Below are 17,911 nucleotides of genomic sequence, written 5' to 3'. Positions count from 1 at the left end.
ATGTAAGGATTTGATACTGACAGAGAAAAAGGTGATTAAGAAAACAGATGACTTTCAACTGGGAAGCAATAACCTTATTCTGAACAAGAAGGTGGTGGGGCTGAGACGGGGCCCTTACACATTGCTGATGCACAGGCGCAGCAGCTTCAGTTGTTGTATCTCACTCTGACATCTCTCATGCACTGTCAAAGGACAGAAAACTCTACAGTCAATAGGAAGGTCCTGTGGTGCTGCTCTTACAGGGACTGATGGCAAACTGGTGATCTCCCATGCTTGCAGACCTATCCCCATCCCTGTTTGCCAGGCTCACTCGCTCCCACGGCTGCCAGCTTTATTGTCTTTACAAAACCAAGGGGAACTCCCCCATCCCACAAGCAGTTTACTGCCCACAACACATTGCTGAGACAAACTGTGGGTATGGCCCCAACTATTTTATCCACCACTGGTTTTAAGTCTGTGCTGCACAGCTCTGTCTCCCAAAATCCAGGCTGTGCTCATGCGGCCTGCAGCTCGGCCTTCAGGCCCTGTGTGCCCAAGGTTTGTTGCATGCAGACCGTTTGTTTAGGAAAAACAAATGAAAAACACAATTTAAAAGTGATTTGAAATGTGTATGTTGGTCCTTCAGGCTGAATAAAAGCGGGCCCCTGAAAGGCAAGGAAGGAGTGTGCGGTCCAATAATTAGAGGCCCATTGTCATGCAGATGTAGAAGAGGGGCTGCCCCAGTGTCTGTGGATAACTGTAAATCTGGATTTTCTTGACGTTCAGGGCCCGACCTCCCCGGCTAAAGGACGTTTAGTTAACACTGAATGTAATGGAAGAAGCACTGTGATGTGAGGGCTGAAGGTAGCGTTTTCTGAAGCAGGGTTTTATTTCTGTGTGCCAGTTCTTGGCATTGCACAATAGACCTCCCAGATGGGTCTGATACTCCGAGGAGATACTCTGCCTGCCTTAAAGTTCAACATCCTAAAAGCTAGCTTAAGTAATTTCTAAAAATTAATTGAACAAAGAAATGATTCTAGCAATGCAGTGTAACAATACAGTAGTTTTACCTCATTTAGGTATCTAAGCTTTCTACCCTTAGTGCATTCGTTGGGCACAAAGTTGTAAAAATAGCCAACTGTATCTGAAGCAACAGTGCTTTCCATAGAACAGCCTTCTGGAGAAGCTGGTTGTGCTTCAGACTCTCAGCTTTCATTTAGGAATGTTTTATACACTTTGCAAATCATGGTTTAATAGGAATTATTCTATATATACTTCTGTTTTTTTTTCTCAAAAGAACTAATGTGAACTGGCAAAAAATCCAATCTTTTAAAACAGTTCTACTTTCAGAGTCTTTATTCATCTTTTATCAAGCTTTTTGGGAAGCCAGCAAATCAAAGAGTTAACAAACAGTAAATAGAGAATGCTATCATCAGAAAATTACCCAAAAAGAAATAAACCGTATTACAGAATGTTTTTAACTTCAATTTTTATTAAGCTTTGTAAATTTACAAACACTTAGTGTTTGTCATACATCAGGATCACAACAGTGGAGGAAAACCACTAATGTTAAATGCCTCATCTAATGGAAGGATAAAGGATAAAGAAAAAGCAGATTGGATTAAGCAGCTGTTCCATTAAAGGTGGTGAAAGTTTTTTTTATGTTTGGACACGCTGCTTGAGATTTAAGACTCTCTCTTTTTTATATATAATTATGCTTTCCAATGCCATCATTTCTACACAACACCTCACTCCTGCTGTGAGAGAAGTTTGCAAGCTTTGTTGTCTTAAGCAGTATCTGTAGATAATAACTTAGGGAGCATCAGTGTTTACATTTCCACTCTTCAGACAGAATTTGGGAAAGCTTTGACACTTCAGAATATTTTTGATCAGATAATCCCTTACAATTTCACACTGCCTGAACAGTTCTCACTGAAATTAAGTAGTATTCTTTTGTTTCTTAACAGATGAGGAAAAAGAAAATAATAGAGCATCGAAACCACACTCAACTCCCGCTACTCTGCAATGGTAAGATGCCTTTGAAAAAAAACGAGGTGACCTGTTAGAATCTTTTCTTATCTTTTTTTTTTGAGCTGAAGTGAATAGAGATCTTGGACATCTTATAGAATTCTAAAGATAGTTTTACTGTATGTATTTAATTTGCTCATTAGCATCCTACTTAATGTTTCTTAACAAATATCTTACTCTAATGAAATTTATTTGAATATAAGAGAGCTCTGATACAGTTTAGAAAATCTAGTTGGTTTATTTGCTTGTCACCTTGCCAGTTGGTAATTTGTGGTTCATCTTCTTTGTTGTACTTACTACAAAAAGAAAACTAATACAGAGAATTTTGTTTGAGACTTATGATTGCTTCAGTGTGTGATGGTGCCTATCTTTTCTGACTGTTTTACTAAAATGAAATCTTTGACATTAGCACAGAAGATGACAAGTGATCAGTCATCTTTCAGGAGGTTCTTCTATCTGGCAGAACAGAGATCTCTTACAGAGAAGTCTGCCAAGCTTCAGAGTGTGCTGTCTGAAATCTCATGCTCCTTAGATTGCTTTAAGTATTTTAAAGACAGGCCTTTGCTTCACCTGTAGGTAGTTCCTTTAGGATTAGATTGGGTTTTTTTTGCTTTTAAGAGAATGTTAGAAAAATGATTTTTTTCTTCTATCAACATCTTGGGAAACCTAACAGAATAAATAGCAAAGAATAATCCAATCGGTTCAAGAGATTCAGACAATTTCATTTATGTTCTCTTTAAAGTTAATCAGTTAAATTTTAGATTTCAAAAAAACAAAATCTGTAGGAAGATTCGGAATATATTGCTGCAAATATTCAAAATTTTGCCTTGCTGAATTTGCTGAATTTCAGTGCAAATAGTGAGATACGTAAATATAAATAAAGGCTCTTAATTCTGTATGATTATTTCTTTTTACATACTTGTACAACCAAGATGCTTTCAAAAGCTTTGGAAATGTGAATAAAAGAGAGTGACTATAGAGGAAAAAAAATATTAAAATAGTAGGAAAATCATGTAGCTATATTTTCTTATTTTCTATTATTCACATAAACCACTTCAATACAGTTCAAACAAGATCATTAAGAATGATCTGGATAAAATGAAATAATAGCCATGGCTTACCAGTCCACATTCAGAACTGAGTTTATTTTGCAGCAGATTCAGTGAAGAGTCTTTTCCACAGGAGCAAATAGCATAGTAGCCAAGAAGTCAGAGTTAATTAGAACATGCCAGTGATACTGTTCCCAACAGAAAACATGCAAATACTGTTAACGGTCTTTTGCCAGATACTTTCAAGCTTCCTCAGTCATAAAGATTAGTAAATCCCTAAACTCCTGGGATATTGAGCTGTGCTGGAATGTGGTGCAAACACTAATACTCATTCAGCAGTTTTTGCAATAGAATCCCAGAATTTTGGACAAAAAAAAAAAAAAAATCTGCTTACGTCATTTTCCCTTCCCCTTTGCTAGTGGATTGGTTTACTACCTGCCTGTTCTGTAATGCTTCCTACACATTTTGGTAGGTTAGAAATTGTCCCTTTTGAGACTTCTGGAGCATCTGCAATATCCTTCATTCAATTTTCCATTCAAAACATGTGAGGAAACAGAAATCACTGACATTTTCAAGTTTAACTTCTTTAGCTAATGTCAAACTGAATAATATGATTTACTTACTTGTTAATAGACTTACAGGTAATAGCTTGCCAGCTTAGTAGCTCTCTCATATGAAAGTTTTTTCTTGGCTTCAATATGCTGTTCTGCCTCAGTGCTGCAGCTTTGAACTGGGGTTGCCTGGAGAAACCATGCTTCTGCATTTGATACATTAAATAAAATTAGAAGCTCATACATTGTGATCAAAATGCTATAAAGTAGAAAGCTTGCTTTGGGTGAAGATGTTAAGTTTCCATTTTTCTGGAAAGCCAGACACGTTACCATCAAATTGTTCATACTGTGGTAGCAACCCATGGGTTGGTAAATGATTGTGGTCAGCACTGTACAAAAGCTGCACTGAGTGTTTCCCACAGGTTTGGCCATGCTTGTTTGACAGTTTTGCCTATCAGGGCTCAGATCAAGTTTTTGCACAGTCAGAAAAGACAAAAGATGAACTTTATCTGAATATGCCTTGAGTAAGCATGCATCCTGCCCTCTCACAGGAATCTCTAAGCAAGATTCAAGTGCTAGAAGTTCTGGGGTAAATTACTGCTTAGATTCCAAGGGTAAGGTACTGAAATTACCTTGCTCTGGCAAATGGAAGCACCACCTTTGTCTCTTGTCTCTGTTTTTTACTGTAAGGTGCTACTATCATTCGTAGATAATGAAGTCATAGGAGCAGTGGAGAAAAAGAAACAAGGGAAATGTCAGTAGCAAGGAAAAAGGAGGAAAGTGGCAGGGAAAGTGAAGCAAGTCATAAGAGAAATACATAATTTTTGTCATATTATTCATATTGCCTTTGCTTTTATTATTTATTTCTTGTCTGACATCTTAGTGAAAAGAGAGAACAGCATCAATCCCATGGGGATCTATCCGTAATGCTTATGCCTCTCCAAATGGAAATTACATTGAACACTATAAAAGAAGAGGAAGATCTAGCTGAGGATTTAGAAGTGTGCTCAGATGACTGTCAGCCTGGCCTGATATTTTTCCTGGAAATAAGAATGATGGTTTTTGCTTTGTTTAGTTTCGCTGATGACACAAAATGAAGTGAAAGGTCAGGTAAATGTAGTCATTCTGCCAAATCATCATCCAGGAACATGCACCAGCCTGAATGTTAACTGTTAAGGGATGAACATTCAAATACCTAGTATTTTATTCTTCTCTCTTGTTCCTGTGTTCATAATTATCTGCATAGCTACAGCTTGCTAAGTACTTCTCTGAAACATTTGGATTATTTCCCTGGCGAGCTGGTTGACCAAACTGTAGTGTAATTTTGGGATGTGTGTTTTGGTAATTCAACACTGAATTACCAAAAGCCAAGATAGCTCAAGTCCATGCAGTTTGGTGGCTTACAGCATAGGTGCACCAAATAATAAGTGTTGTGAAGATGAAACAAACAAAAAACTATTATATTTTCTACAACACGCCAAAAAAGAACAGAAAAAGAAGAAAGTAAAGCACACTAGTCAATGGATTCTCCCAAGGTTAGCAGTTCTGCAGAAACAGTTATAATATATCAAATTATCTATTCTAGAATCCTTTATGTAATTAGAAATGATAACATCACTGCTGTTCTGTTGCCTTCCAGCCTAGCAATAAGACTACACTGAACACAACTCTGGTATATAATAATGTCATTTATTCTAGAAGTATGTAAATATACAGGGGGAACACTAATGGAGACAAGTAAAATTGTCACTATTGTGGAAGGATTTAGGGATTTTGCTATACTGTAGTGGTACAAAAGTGACTGTGAACTACTGCATTTCACGTGGCTTTATTAGGATACTTAAAATGTTATATATACATTATTTCTGATAGAAATTTGTTAGGTAGCAGGTTGAGTTCATTATCTTTCTACAACACTGTAGAATGAGGCTGAATTCAAAACATGATAAAGTTGTTAAATAAAAGACAGGAAAATAAAAGAAGTGGAGCAAGATGGGGTTTTGATCATTAAAAAAAAAAGTTCAGGTATAATGGAGCATTGTTCGGTGTCAGACTAATGATTCTCTGTGAAAGAGAGGAGAAAAAGAGAAAAATTCATCAGATATGAGCAGAAATAATTAACTGCTTTTCTTTCTGTCCTGTCTTGGTCACGGAAGCTGACATTCCAATTAGCAGCTATAGTATACAAACGAACTCTCCAGGTTTTGAAAGAAGGTTTTGTTAAAGCGCTATGAATTTGAGGAAAGATGCCATGATGATATTCCTGTAGAAACCAAGGAAGAATAGATGTTGCCCATACAAACTGATTCCATTCATCTAGCCGGATATCTTATTAAAATAGTTTGCAGTCACAAATGATCGTGATAACTGAAAAGGAAGGAGGATAGGACCTGGAAGAGGCAACGAAAGAGTGAAACTAGATATTTGAAAAGGTATTGTACAGTTATCATATGACAGGGGCCTATTTACTGTAAAACTGGAGGTTTCTGAGAATATATTTATTTTATAGTTTAAGAAGAAGTTGTACCCACTTTCTTCTCACAGCCAGCAAGGCAGATGAGCACACCTGCAACTTAAAAGCACAAGTGCTACCATGGGTGACAAGATTGAGGTTTTAAAGTTGTGCGTATGCAAAGAGCTCTTCAAATTCTTTGGGTCAGCAATCATAATAATATAATTTCAAGATAAATATTTTTCTAATCTATCGATTGACAGTGGCTACGATTCCATATTTAAACTCTAAGCAGTTGCTCATTAGTGTATGTGATGCATAATTTAGAATGTAATGGTTGTGTTTGTATGTGTAAGTGAGTTATGATAGTTTCTACAATGCGAAGGAGGATGGTATTTCACTGCTGCATTCAGCAGATCATGGACTCTTGTTTTCTTCACTTAATCAATCAACAATAGCGAGAAATTATTCTAGAGATATAATTTTGTGCACATCTATTGGTGTTTACAAACATCTTGTTTCAGCCACACTTGCTTCCTCCAGGTAAGGAATTTTGCAGCTGGACAGGAGTGAAAAGATGTTATGAACCAATGGTGACCTGTCCTGTAAAAATGAGGGAATGCTGCCCATCACCCAGTGTTTGGTTTTGTTTGACAGGTGTTATGTGACAGTATATTTTTTTAAAAAATAGTACTTTGGAACATGACCACAGAATAATATTCCTTTGTGCAAATCTCCTATTGACTATAAGAACTCACAATCTACGTATCTGATTGAAAGCAGAAAGCAAATTATAAGCAAGCTTTGTCAAAGTTAATTGGACTTTGTACTTAAGAACAAAACAGAGAAAACTGACTAGAAAAGCAGAGGCTATAGTGTTTGGTCTGAAAGATGCAGCTTTGCACACAGTTCACCATACAGGACATCCAACATACTTGCAGTGCTCTCTGTTTGATATTTGCTTTTTAAGGCTGGAGGAGAACTACGAGATTGCGGAAGGTGTTTGCATTCCTCGCAGTGCTCTCTACATGCATTACTTGGACTTCTGTGAGAAAAATGACACGCAACCTGTTAATGCCGCCAGCTTTGGAAAGGTGAGTCTAAACAGCACTAAGATACCTCAAGCTCTCACCTGGTTCAGGTGAATTTGGGTTAAAGAAAAAGTAAAATTGTCATTCAGTGCTAGAGATACTGATGTATTAATAAAACATCTTACAGTTCAGATTACAAGGCAAAGGCTAAGATTTTAAGCATTTGGAAAGTTGGAATCACTTCTCATCATGATTAAGCTGCAGAATATACTACTTTTTTTATTATTTCAGCATTGGTGTTGCCAGCCTATCTGACAGTTATGTTATACAGTATTGGCAGCTTGGAAGTCAACTACAACCCAGTCTAAGCACTGTGACCTGTAGTGCTTTAATAAATGTATATTTAAAACAGAAACAAACAAACAAAAAAACCCAGAAGGGTTAAGTATCAATAATTTAATTCTGGGTCTATCTTTGCCATTCTTGTAAGCATAGTGTAGAGATCTTTGAATTAAGAATATTAGAATACTCTGGCAAATCCATGATGGAGAAACTACAGTGCCTCTGGATGTTCAAATCTCAAAAGCATCCAAAACATCTGTGGGGCTCTGCACATGCAGGCTGCCCACGTATCTTCACACTGCAATTCCTTGTGCTTCTGCTTTCCAGGCCAGCTTTTGTAAGAGCCACTGTGGTTATTTCCAGTCTGAAGTGGAGACACAGTCTGTACAGATGCAGCAGTGCATTGCACAGGTGTGAGCAATAAAGGGTTATGTTATACCTCACTACCAGGCATTATCAAGTGGCTAAGATGTTACACAAACTTCTTATTTTTGAATTTCTGATAAGATGATGTTTTCTATGTGAAAAATAGGATGATATTTTATATTTTTCATTTTTTATCTAAGACCATGTTTTTACCTGTGTCACAGGTCTTTAAGACTCGTCTCTAGACAAAGTGTAGAGTTTGCCACTGTTTTTCAAATGCTTACAAGCATGAATCTGAAGCCTTCTTCTAGTGTTCACAACATCTATTCCATAAAAATGCTGCTTATTCAAAGAGGAGAATGTGTTCCTAGGGTATGTGCCTGTGAAAAGAGAAGGCAAAGGAGAAGAATGTATTTAATGAGGTGCCATTTTCTGTAGTGCATCTTTCTGTTGGCAGTTGAGCAAGACAAGTAAAATGTACCGTATTTTAATGTTACAATGTCTGTCACATCACAAAGACCTGCATAGCTCTGTTGATTTTATGTTAGATTTCTTTCTAAAATACACAGCATATTATGAATGAAATTGTTCATTTTATGTATTATTACTACCTACTGGTTAAGTGAAGTCACAACATGTAATTTTTGAATAGTGAGAACAAAAAACAAGTTTCATGCAGACCTACGCATTTGGGATGCAGGTAGAATTTACATGATGCTACTTTGCTGCTACTGAAAACTTCCCTAAATTGTAAGGAGTGCATAATCTGTGATTATTTCATCACAACATAATTTCACCAAAATGCAGCAGTCCAGTTATCGTGTACTACTCTATCCTTCTCCCTGCCTTCATACATATGCACTTTATCAGTAGGGTAGTAAGGTGATCTTGGCCTAGCAGGACAGGTACAGTATCTTCCATCTAAAAATCAAAGTATTCTTTTTTTTAATTTTCTTTATTTTTTTTTCCCACATGCTGTTTTCCACTTAGGTGTAGTAGAGTTAGTTCTGACACAGCAATCCACAATGTTTGTTTTCCCTTTTTGTGGAGATGAATTCGTATAGAATTCTCCCAGTACTATCCTAAAACAATGTTTTGTATGGCCATTTTGGATCTGGAAACTGTGGCTTCTGTATAGGTGTGTCCAGCAATCTTAGACAAGATGAATATTGAAGCAAATCAGGCTTCTGAATATGCAGAACCCAGAGCAGACCTCATTGCCTCTGTGAGACCTATTATTGCTAAAAAAAAATGTCCTTCATAGTCAGGATGATCTGCAAGGCGCACACATGCTTCATATAATCAATAATTTGCAGACTGATTCTTCTTAGAAATAGGTACACAAATGGAGTTTTAGCCAACAGAGTTGTGTTGTAGCTGAACCTGGCCAGGTGGCTGAACTCCACGCAGTTGTTTGCTCACTCTCCCCTTTCCCAGTAGGATGGCAGAGAGAACATAAAAAAAACAAGAAGGTAGAACTCCTGAGTTGAGATAAAACTATTTACTAAAAGAAAAGGAAAAGATTAATAATGATGACATATATATATATCTTTATATGCACACATATAAATGTATATAACAAGTGATGCCCAAACAATTGCTCACCACTCTCCGACTGATGCCCAACTAGTCCCCTGAGCAGCAGAAGAGAGACAGAGATATGAATGCCCACCCCCCTTCAAAACTCCTTCCACATGATGTCATATGGCATAGAATATCTCTTTGGCCATTTTAAGTCAGCTGTTCTAATTCTCTTCCCTCTCAGCTCCTTTGATCCTTCGCTGCGAATGGCCTTGGCTCTGTGCATCACTGCTTAGCCACAACTATAAACATCAGTGTGTTATCAACACTGCTTTTCTCCTGGAACCAAACCATAGCATCATACCAGACACTCTGAAGAAAATAATTCTATCCCAGCTGAAACTATGACAAATTGTTATCATGTGACTTAAATACCATATTGGCAGTGCGTGCTACATAAATGACTTGGAGGCAGAGCAGGGAAACAGGTGCTATCTGAGGACTTCTGCACTTAGCTGCTGAAACAGTGACCCCAGACATGTTCATCCTCATTGGGAACCATGAAGAGGCCTGCAGCTGTCATCTTCTGCAGAGAAAGGGGTTAGTTGTTCTGTGAAATTGTAGACAGTTCGCCTTTCAAGAGCCTACATTAAATTTATGATTCATCTTTGAACTTTAACTCTGTGGGCAATGTTAAACATTTAGACTTTTCCTTCAACAGACTGATAGTATTCAGAAAGAGACACGGAGTTCAGCACATGAAAACAATCTGTAAGAAGGAACATCCTAATGCGTTGTTACTCAGTTAAATCTGAATTAACGCAGCAGAGTTAATTTCATTTTTACAGACACTGCTTGAGACAAGAAACTTGCCTGCAAATGATTTCTCCAGGTTAAGATTTTGTGGGCCTGCTTATTGCTTAGATTTTGTGTTTCAGCCTGTTTATTGCTTAACCTTAATGCAAGTGAAATATTCCACAACAAAGCGTAGAAGGGGACACAGATAGATTGTTCATGATCAGCTGAACTAATAGACCTTTTTTCTTACAGTTTCGTATGTTCCCTAAATCCAGAGCTGTACTTAAGTCTTCTGTATCTCTATCTTTCCCTACAGTACTTCCAATTATTTCCACGTCCTGGTCACTGTATGGAGGTCTTTCTTTTTCCAGTTTTCTTACACATTTGCTGTACCTTCCTCCTCTGTTGTTTTTAGATTCCCTCATGTCTATTTGTCTGTGTATCTCTCTTTCTCTCCTTGGTCTCCCCAGGCAGCTGGGCAAGTAGTAGCCCATAGGTTGGCTGGTTGAGAGCAATGGCAGAGTTGACTCCCTGCCTCATACTCGTAGTTCTCCAGTAAAGCAGTGCCAAATGGCTCACCTGAAGGCTCATCTTTCTCCCCTGTATTGTCTTTGAACCACAAAATCATCAAGGTGGGAAAAAAACACTGAGATCTAATAGTCTAATTGTCAACCTGTCATCTTCAGCCTTAATTTCAATTTGCTATCCCCACTATCCAGCCAGGGTTTCTTACTGTATGTCTAGGACATAGACTGACCGTAGGCATTTGGTAGTAGCACTGAATTAGTGGCACAAAACTTGCTCTGAGAAACAGTGGTAGGAGAGATTTACAGAGAGATTAATACCTCGCTGACCATTTCCTTAGGAAATCTGGCTAATAGCAAGAAAAGTACTCAGAGGAAAAAAAACAGAATTGTTGTATAAATAAACACCTTTTAAAAAGTAACCTGTACTCCTAAGACACTTGAAGTACATATAAAATAAGGAAGACTCTAATGGTCATTAATACAATAATATTATGTGGCAAAGGAAACTGTAGCTTTAATATGTTAGCCAAGTATTTTAGTTCTTTACTTAACCAAGTAATATGTGAACATTATAGCCAGTTCTGTCCATACTAACATTTGCCAATTTTTAAATAGCTACATTACCTGGTTTATTATTACAGAGTGGATTAAGATTCTTCCTGCTGGAAGTTCTGCCACTGCCTGTAGCTGGGAGGGCTGAGCAGGTGTATGTTTTTGTCTGAGTGACACGTTAACATAAAATATTAGTGATAATTAATAATATTAGTGATAATTAATACACTGAGTATGAATTACCCAGGAACTGTTGCTTATGGATTGGTTTTGTAAGACTTCTTGGTTCTGTCTTACCTGTGCCAACTCAGGTCCAAATGGTAACTCCTTGAGCTTCTCTTATGCTTTTGTTTCCTCAGACAACACTGATTTTTGTTGTTTTTCTTGTGACTCTTTATGATCCGTATTTGTCTTAATAGAACCTCTTGAAGATGTAATCTTCCCCTACACACCAGTTTCCCCTAACTTCCAAGTTCTCAGTTCACTGCTTCAAGTTTACTGCATAGCACTGTTACCTCCAGGACCTGCATATTTCTCATACAGATCACTTAAGAAAGCTTAATTTCTCATGGTGCAACCTTTCCTTTGCATCCTAGTGTACTTCCCATAAGTCCCATATGCCCCCTGGAGGTTAAATAATTTCCTCTTTTGTTCTTTTGTTTTTGTTTTCTGCCTTGTCTTTTGACAAGCAGTAGTAAATTGAGATTTGAAAAGAAAATGAAAGAAAAATGCTGACATTCTGTGGGCTGCTTCTTCCTCAGCCTTAGGTCCTTTTACAACGTGGGTGCACGCGTACCTAAATCTCAGTGATTCACTCTCTGAATGGGTTTGCTGTAAGTTTATTTTGATAAATAGAGAAGGAGGGGGTCCACAACATATTTATAACATTGGGTAGGAAAGATCTTTTACATTTTTGAAAAATAATGGGCTGAGACACAGTTGCACTAGCAAAAAAAAAAAAAAAAGTTTCAATACAGTTTGCTTAGCTCCAGGGCGGTACAAGCTGTACCAGCCAGGGCCTTCTTTTATCACTATGCACTGTCACTATGCCCAGAAGTTTTGCCAGCAGGAGTGCTCCTCCAAGCATGAGTAACATAGAGAGAATTTACAATTCCATCCCATCATACTGGATGTATTTGACTTCAAAAAAGGACAGGCTAGCCTCTTTGAAATCTTATTGATAATGACATTACAATGTGTTTGGATTCTGTATGGAAATGTGCACATCTGGAAACTGCCTGCTGTGCCTAGGGAGATACTTCTGGAGATGCATTTTTTGCCCTGTCCTCCCAGTTTGCTCCTAAGTAGCCTCACAGGTAAGTGTACACCAATCCTAAATTTACTCCTAGTGCTCTGTTCTATTAGACTAAAATAGTAAGTGCTTTACTACGGACAGTTACTACATCAGGAATGGTTTTTTACTCTACTAATTTTTTATAGTCAATATAGAAAAAAAAAGAGAATGGGGCAAAAATCAATCTGAAGCTGAGGATCTGGTTTCTGTTATTGCATGGAAGAACAGTCTGTCAGTGCTATCTGAACAAACACTACTTTTCTTTCACCTCTTTTACATCCTGACTGAAGGACAGTTAATACCAGTATGACATTTTTTTCTGATTCTAAGTTTTCTAGGTCAGGCTCCCCTCACAAACCCATAATAGTCCCAGAAGCAAGAGGTCATACTGGTGTGGGAAGAGTGGTGGTACGGGGGTCCTCATTGGCCCCCTGTCTCTGCTTCACAAATGCCTCATATTACTACAGGTTGTCTTTTCCCCTTGAGCCTGGGAAGCAAGAAAACCAACAAGGACACCACAGTTTCTTTGGATAGGCTTCCCATTTCCCAAAGATTTGCCCTCTAGCAAAGGCATTTTTACAGGCTTTGCCACTAGAAGCATCTGGCTTCCACTCAGACCTTTGGTGTGAGTAGAGTGGCCTCTGGGCTGCTTTACCTCATGCCTTGTCAGAACGTCCCAGAGGCTGTTCTTACAGCACAGGGTCTGCCAGAGTGCAGGGATACTGGCGCTCAGCCTTTTCCCACAGATACGCTGGGTGTGATGGCAGGAAGTATGCTGGCACCAGGAAAGAGCAGGGGGAGTTTTTCTGGGCTTTAGGTCTGTTTGGCTTCAGCAAGGCAGCACAGAAAGTGCTGTGACTCAGTAAGACATGTGAGTCAGGGTGTTCGGTGTTTGCAGCTTTGCAGGGATGCAGTAATCCGTTTGATTGTGCCTTAGGCTGAATTCTGTCCGGCCAGAGGAACTGCTGAAGGAGAATGCTGTACTTAGATGAATTTGAGGAGATGTCTCACAAGCTTCACTAAAGATGGAGTTTGTCATGGAGTGTAATCTCCAGGGCAGGCAGAATTGGGCATGGACTGGCTTTGTCTGACTTGCTTTGCAATATCAAATGAGTTGATCAGTAGTAGAAGAAAAATCTTATCCAACAACTAGGCCGTGACCTATTCTGTAAAATGATGCAAGTGAGTGGAGAGAAATGGGAGGATACTGAATATGAGCAAACTGCAGCTGTGGGGTCAAGAATACTGCACCTGCACACTGTGCTCTTCCCTCGAGGACTATGCAAGTAAGTGAGTGAGGAGTAAGGTATAGACAGACATGCCTCTTTTCTTCACACAGCTTGGTGGAGCTGGAATGATATTTTGTAACGGACTGATTTGATCACTCTCTTTCCTATCAGTGGGACAAAAGCCTTCATGATCTTTTTGTCAAGGTAATATCTTGTCAAGCCTGCACCAAGCCACCAAGCCATCCAAAAGGTACCTCTTAGCACAGATATTAATAATAACACTGTTTAAGGATCTTGGAATCCCTTTCTCTTCTGGCAGCATTCAGATGCTGGGTTGCAACTTAATTTGTTTCTATTTCATTACACTGGAAAGTTCTAGAAGCATGACTAAAATTATTTGAAATAGAAAAAAAAACAAGAGTTGTAAAGAAAAACATCCTTCTATATCAGATGGACTAAAAAAGTGAACGTATGATTTGAAAAGCAGCAACTCAAGCTGTTCCAGGAAAATGACTTCTTGAAGTGTCCCTCTGCCTGTTGCCCTCAGAGCAAAATTTGACACAAGCAGGGAGAAAAAAAGATGTCAAATATTTCCAGACATCTCTGGTTTCTTCCATCCCTATTAGCACAAAGACAAATGCCTGGGATGCTTTTCTCCTCCTGTTTTGTTTCAGGATCTCACTTCGTGGAATAATTTAGATGGAATAATTGGGAAACAAAGTTCTCAGTTTGGTAGTGAATGAAATAAGGAAAAATGGATCACAGTATGATGGCAGAATTAACAATACACTTCTCATTTTAAAAGGGAGGCTGCCTCTGTTTGTGTTTGAATCTCAGTGCTGGCAATATGAGGAAAGGTGCAACGGCAGAAATTACAGCTGGCAGTCATCAGGATGAAGGAATGCACCTTTGCAGCCATTTGCTGGTAACAGAACAGCTCCTGCAGTTAGCCATGCCTATGGTTAATAGGTTTTGTGGACTACAGTACAGACCTTTACAGAGGAAGTGCATTTTTCTTATTGTTGCTCATAAATCTTTCTCTGTTTTGCACGGATGCTTAAATAATTTATTTCATTTTGATTCTGCTGTGTGAAGAATGAACAAAAATAGAAATAAATAGATATTTAATTCAAATTTATTTAGACACTAAGGTTTAAAAAGCCAGAACTAGATAAAAATTCTGTTAGCTCCAAGTTCTGTGCAATATATGTTGAATGTTTTACTATCAGCACTGTAATCTCAGTGTGAGAGAAAAGTATAGGAAGACCCTTCCTTGCTGCATTCGCTTGGGCTGCCCAGTGCATTCAGAGTGGAGCAGGTACTGCCTGTCTGAAGGGAAAGGTTTCCATGTGTTCTTCCTGCACCATGCATCAGGATTTTCTACTGATGGGTTATAGCCAAATGCAGACCTGGATATATGAGTCCACTGGAATGTGTAGACTATATATGTGCTGCTTTAAATCTGTCTCTTATGTACACAACGTGCAATTATCAAGAGAACTCTGAAACAGTGGGAAGATAAAGAAGCTATTAGCATTTTTATTTTTAATCAATAAATGTATACAACAAGATCTTCTATGGGCAGAAAGCAAAATCAAGTCTTGAGCAGAGTAGAGAGGAAGAGAGGGAGAATGGGACTCAAGTTTAGTAACTGAAAACGAAATCAAAGGAGCATGGCTTTCTGAGATCAATATATGAGGGACAGATATCATAGAAATTTGCAAGTGAAACTCCTGCACTACATCATTCTCAAAAACAAAAAGCCAAGTAGCATAAAGTAGTGCCACATGAGTTTGATGGAGTTTTACTTGGAAAATACAAAGCCTGCATCACTTTATTCAGCAGATCACACAGGCAGCTGGATTTGTGGTAAATTTAGAGAACTGCTGGATGAAATTTCAGTTCCATTGAAGGACAATTGTAAAAGTCCTCTTCACTCTAAAATTCCCTTGGATACCACCCATGAGATCTTTTTAACGCTGCTCTGTTGAGGAGCCAGCACTGCTGTGAGAACAGGGACTGGGCTCCATTCAGAGTGAGGTTTAAACTGCATGGTCAGGTCTTGCTTCATTTCTGCTTATGCAACCCCACGGCAGTGATGAAAGGAAAAGAATCCAAGTTGGTTTTCAGATCCTAACCTGAATTTTCTTGTCTGACATCTAGGAACATCCTTCCCCCTTCTCACTGCAGATGTAAAATTAACTCATTTTCTGTGTAGGTCTTTAAAAAGTCAATATGTATTAAATACAATTATGGTGTGTTTTACTGGAAGACTTTTCAAGATGCAAGCATGATTTAAAAACAAATTTCTGGACTTTCTGCTTTTTCCATTTACTTCAGTGCACCGTCAACTCCACTTTGTCCTGCCTGATCCAACTTCCTCTCCACTTTAAGGGAAATCTCATTGCCTTTGGGGATATCATTCCATAGGGATTCACATAAGTGTAGATAAATGCAAGCATTTATATGAGCAGCTAGTTCATTGCTTACTTGAATTGCTTCTTTCCAGTCACAAACACTGATGCTAATGTGCACAAGCATGAGTATGCTGTGCTATATGTATCTTGCACATACAGCATTAGATCAAAGAGTCCCAATGTTTTCTTTCAGAGGTTTGCTAGATATTTTTGTTGTTAATTACTGGCAAAGAACATTTTAAGAGATGCATACTTTTCAGCTGCGTTCCAAAAGATGTATCTCGTTGTTTAAGCACGATGAATTTTAAAAAGAAACAAAGAAAAAAAAAAAAAGATCATCTGATCATCTGCTCTGTTATTCTCCTTTCCTGATCACCTCTGCCCTGGTATGTAGAAATTGGCTGATTTATTTAAATCCCAGCAACTCCCATGGCATATGGTTCATAAAGTGGCATTTACAGTGTGCATTGTAACACTTCATCACTACTAGGCAGACTTTGAAAGTAATACGGGTTCGCATTGTTCCAAAAAAGAAAAATTAAGGTGAAAGTAAATCTAATACTTAGCTTTTCTTTTGAGTCTACTGCTGTAAAAAATCAACCTTAGGAGAGGAATGGAATTTTCTGAATGACAACTGCCACCAAAAAAGAAAAAAAATCCCCTAACCCAAAAAGCCATCCTCAGAAAGTAGTTCTTCAACACCGCCTTTTTTCCCACAGCCTTGTGGAGCCCCCAACCCTGTCTGCAGAAAATGAAAGAGAGAGGGGTGGGATTAATGTGTAATTAAAGGGAATTTGGAAGGCTGAGATGTTGCGGAATGTTAGATCAGTAGCTGGAACAGCATGTGGTGTTCTTTAGGCAGGCTTCATTGAATCCATACAAAAAAAGAAAGAAGGGCTGCTTGCCTGTCTGCTCATTTATCAAACAGCTAGGCTGAACTTTCACAGCTCCACAAAAGTGTTTTACTGTTTGCTGAAGTTTTGCTCCAGAAATTAAAGCTGAACAACCTTCAGTGAGTCTGAGTCTGCATTTTTGACGTGAGCCACGTTGTGCAAAGCTCTTGGAACATGGTGCAGGTTAATTTTTTACATGATGCAAAAGAAAGCTGAGTTGTATGTTGGATTTTAAAAAACATATTACAGTCAAATATGTGACATTGTAACATCTTTATTTATAAAGCACCTTTTGATCCAAATACATGTTCCAGAGCTTTCAGTCATCAATCAGGATTAAATATTTATCACGGTGGCAAAATGGCTCACAGGGGAAAAATCTATACTATTTAATCAATTTTACTTGACACTGTCTTCTGTTTGAACAGTTGTATTCCATCTTCTATGCCTGTTTTTCTTTAATTCTACTTGTTCCTCTCCACGCCACGCAAAATAGGAAACAGCAATTTATATTATGAAAGCACAAAATAAGCTACAGATTAAAAAAGAAAGAAATTTCTCTTGCAAGTGAATCTTCAAGGCTTACTGCGTTCTTTCTTGCATGACTGTTCTGCCAGCTGAGTTTTGCCTCCGCTGCAGACAACACCGAGAATCAGGTTCAGTCCCACGAGGTGCTGAGAGCTGCCTTTCCAGCAACTCCAGCTGAGCTTTTTCATCACGAATAGCCTGGCTGACAGCGGATCTGCACAACTGACATTCATTAATTTGTTTCCTTAAATGCATCTGGTGCTGAAGAAGTTTTGTTTTACAGTAGCAGTGTTCTTTTAATCTCTGCTGATGGACCGAAGCCCAGGTTCTTGACAATATCCTGCTGTTTCTGAG

General features: G+C 38.4%; 1 protein-coding gene across 2 annotated transcripts in view; it reads left to right on the top strand.

Moving 5' to 3' along the window:
• Positions 1–17,911, top strand: part of RFX4 (regulatory factor X4) — a 91,650-nt gene that overhangs the window by 22,390 nt on the left and 51,349 nt on the right. For both annotated transcript variants that reach the window (XM_090143323.1, XM_090143327.1), the window contains exons 3-4: positions 1,947–2,007; positions 7,030–7,153. In XM_090143323.1, coding sequence (XP_089999449.1) covers positions 1,947–2,007; positions 7,030–7,153 — 185 coding nt within the window. The remainder of the gene's footprint in view (positions 1–1,946; positions 2,008–7,029; positions 7,154–17,911) is intronic.

The sequence above is a fragment of the Phasianus colchicus genome, chromosome 1, assembly GCF_987193195.1.
Source record: "Phasianus colchicus chromosome 1, bPhaCol1.hap1.1, whole genome shotgun sequence".
Classification (NCBI taxonomy): Eukaryota; Metazoa; Chordata; class Aves; order Galliformes; family Phasianidae; genus Phasianus; species Phasianus colchicus.
This window is presented reverse-complemented; position numbering and strand designations above follow the sequence as displayed.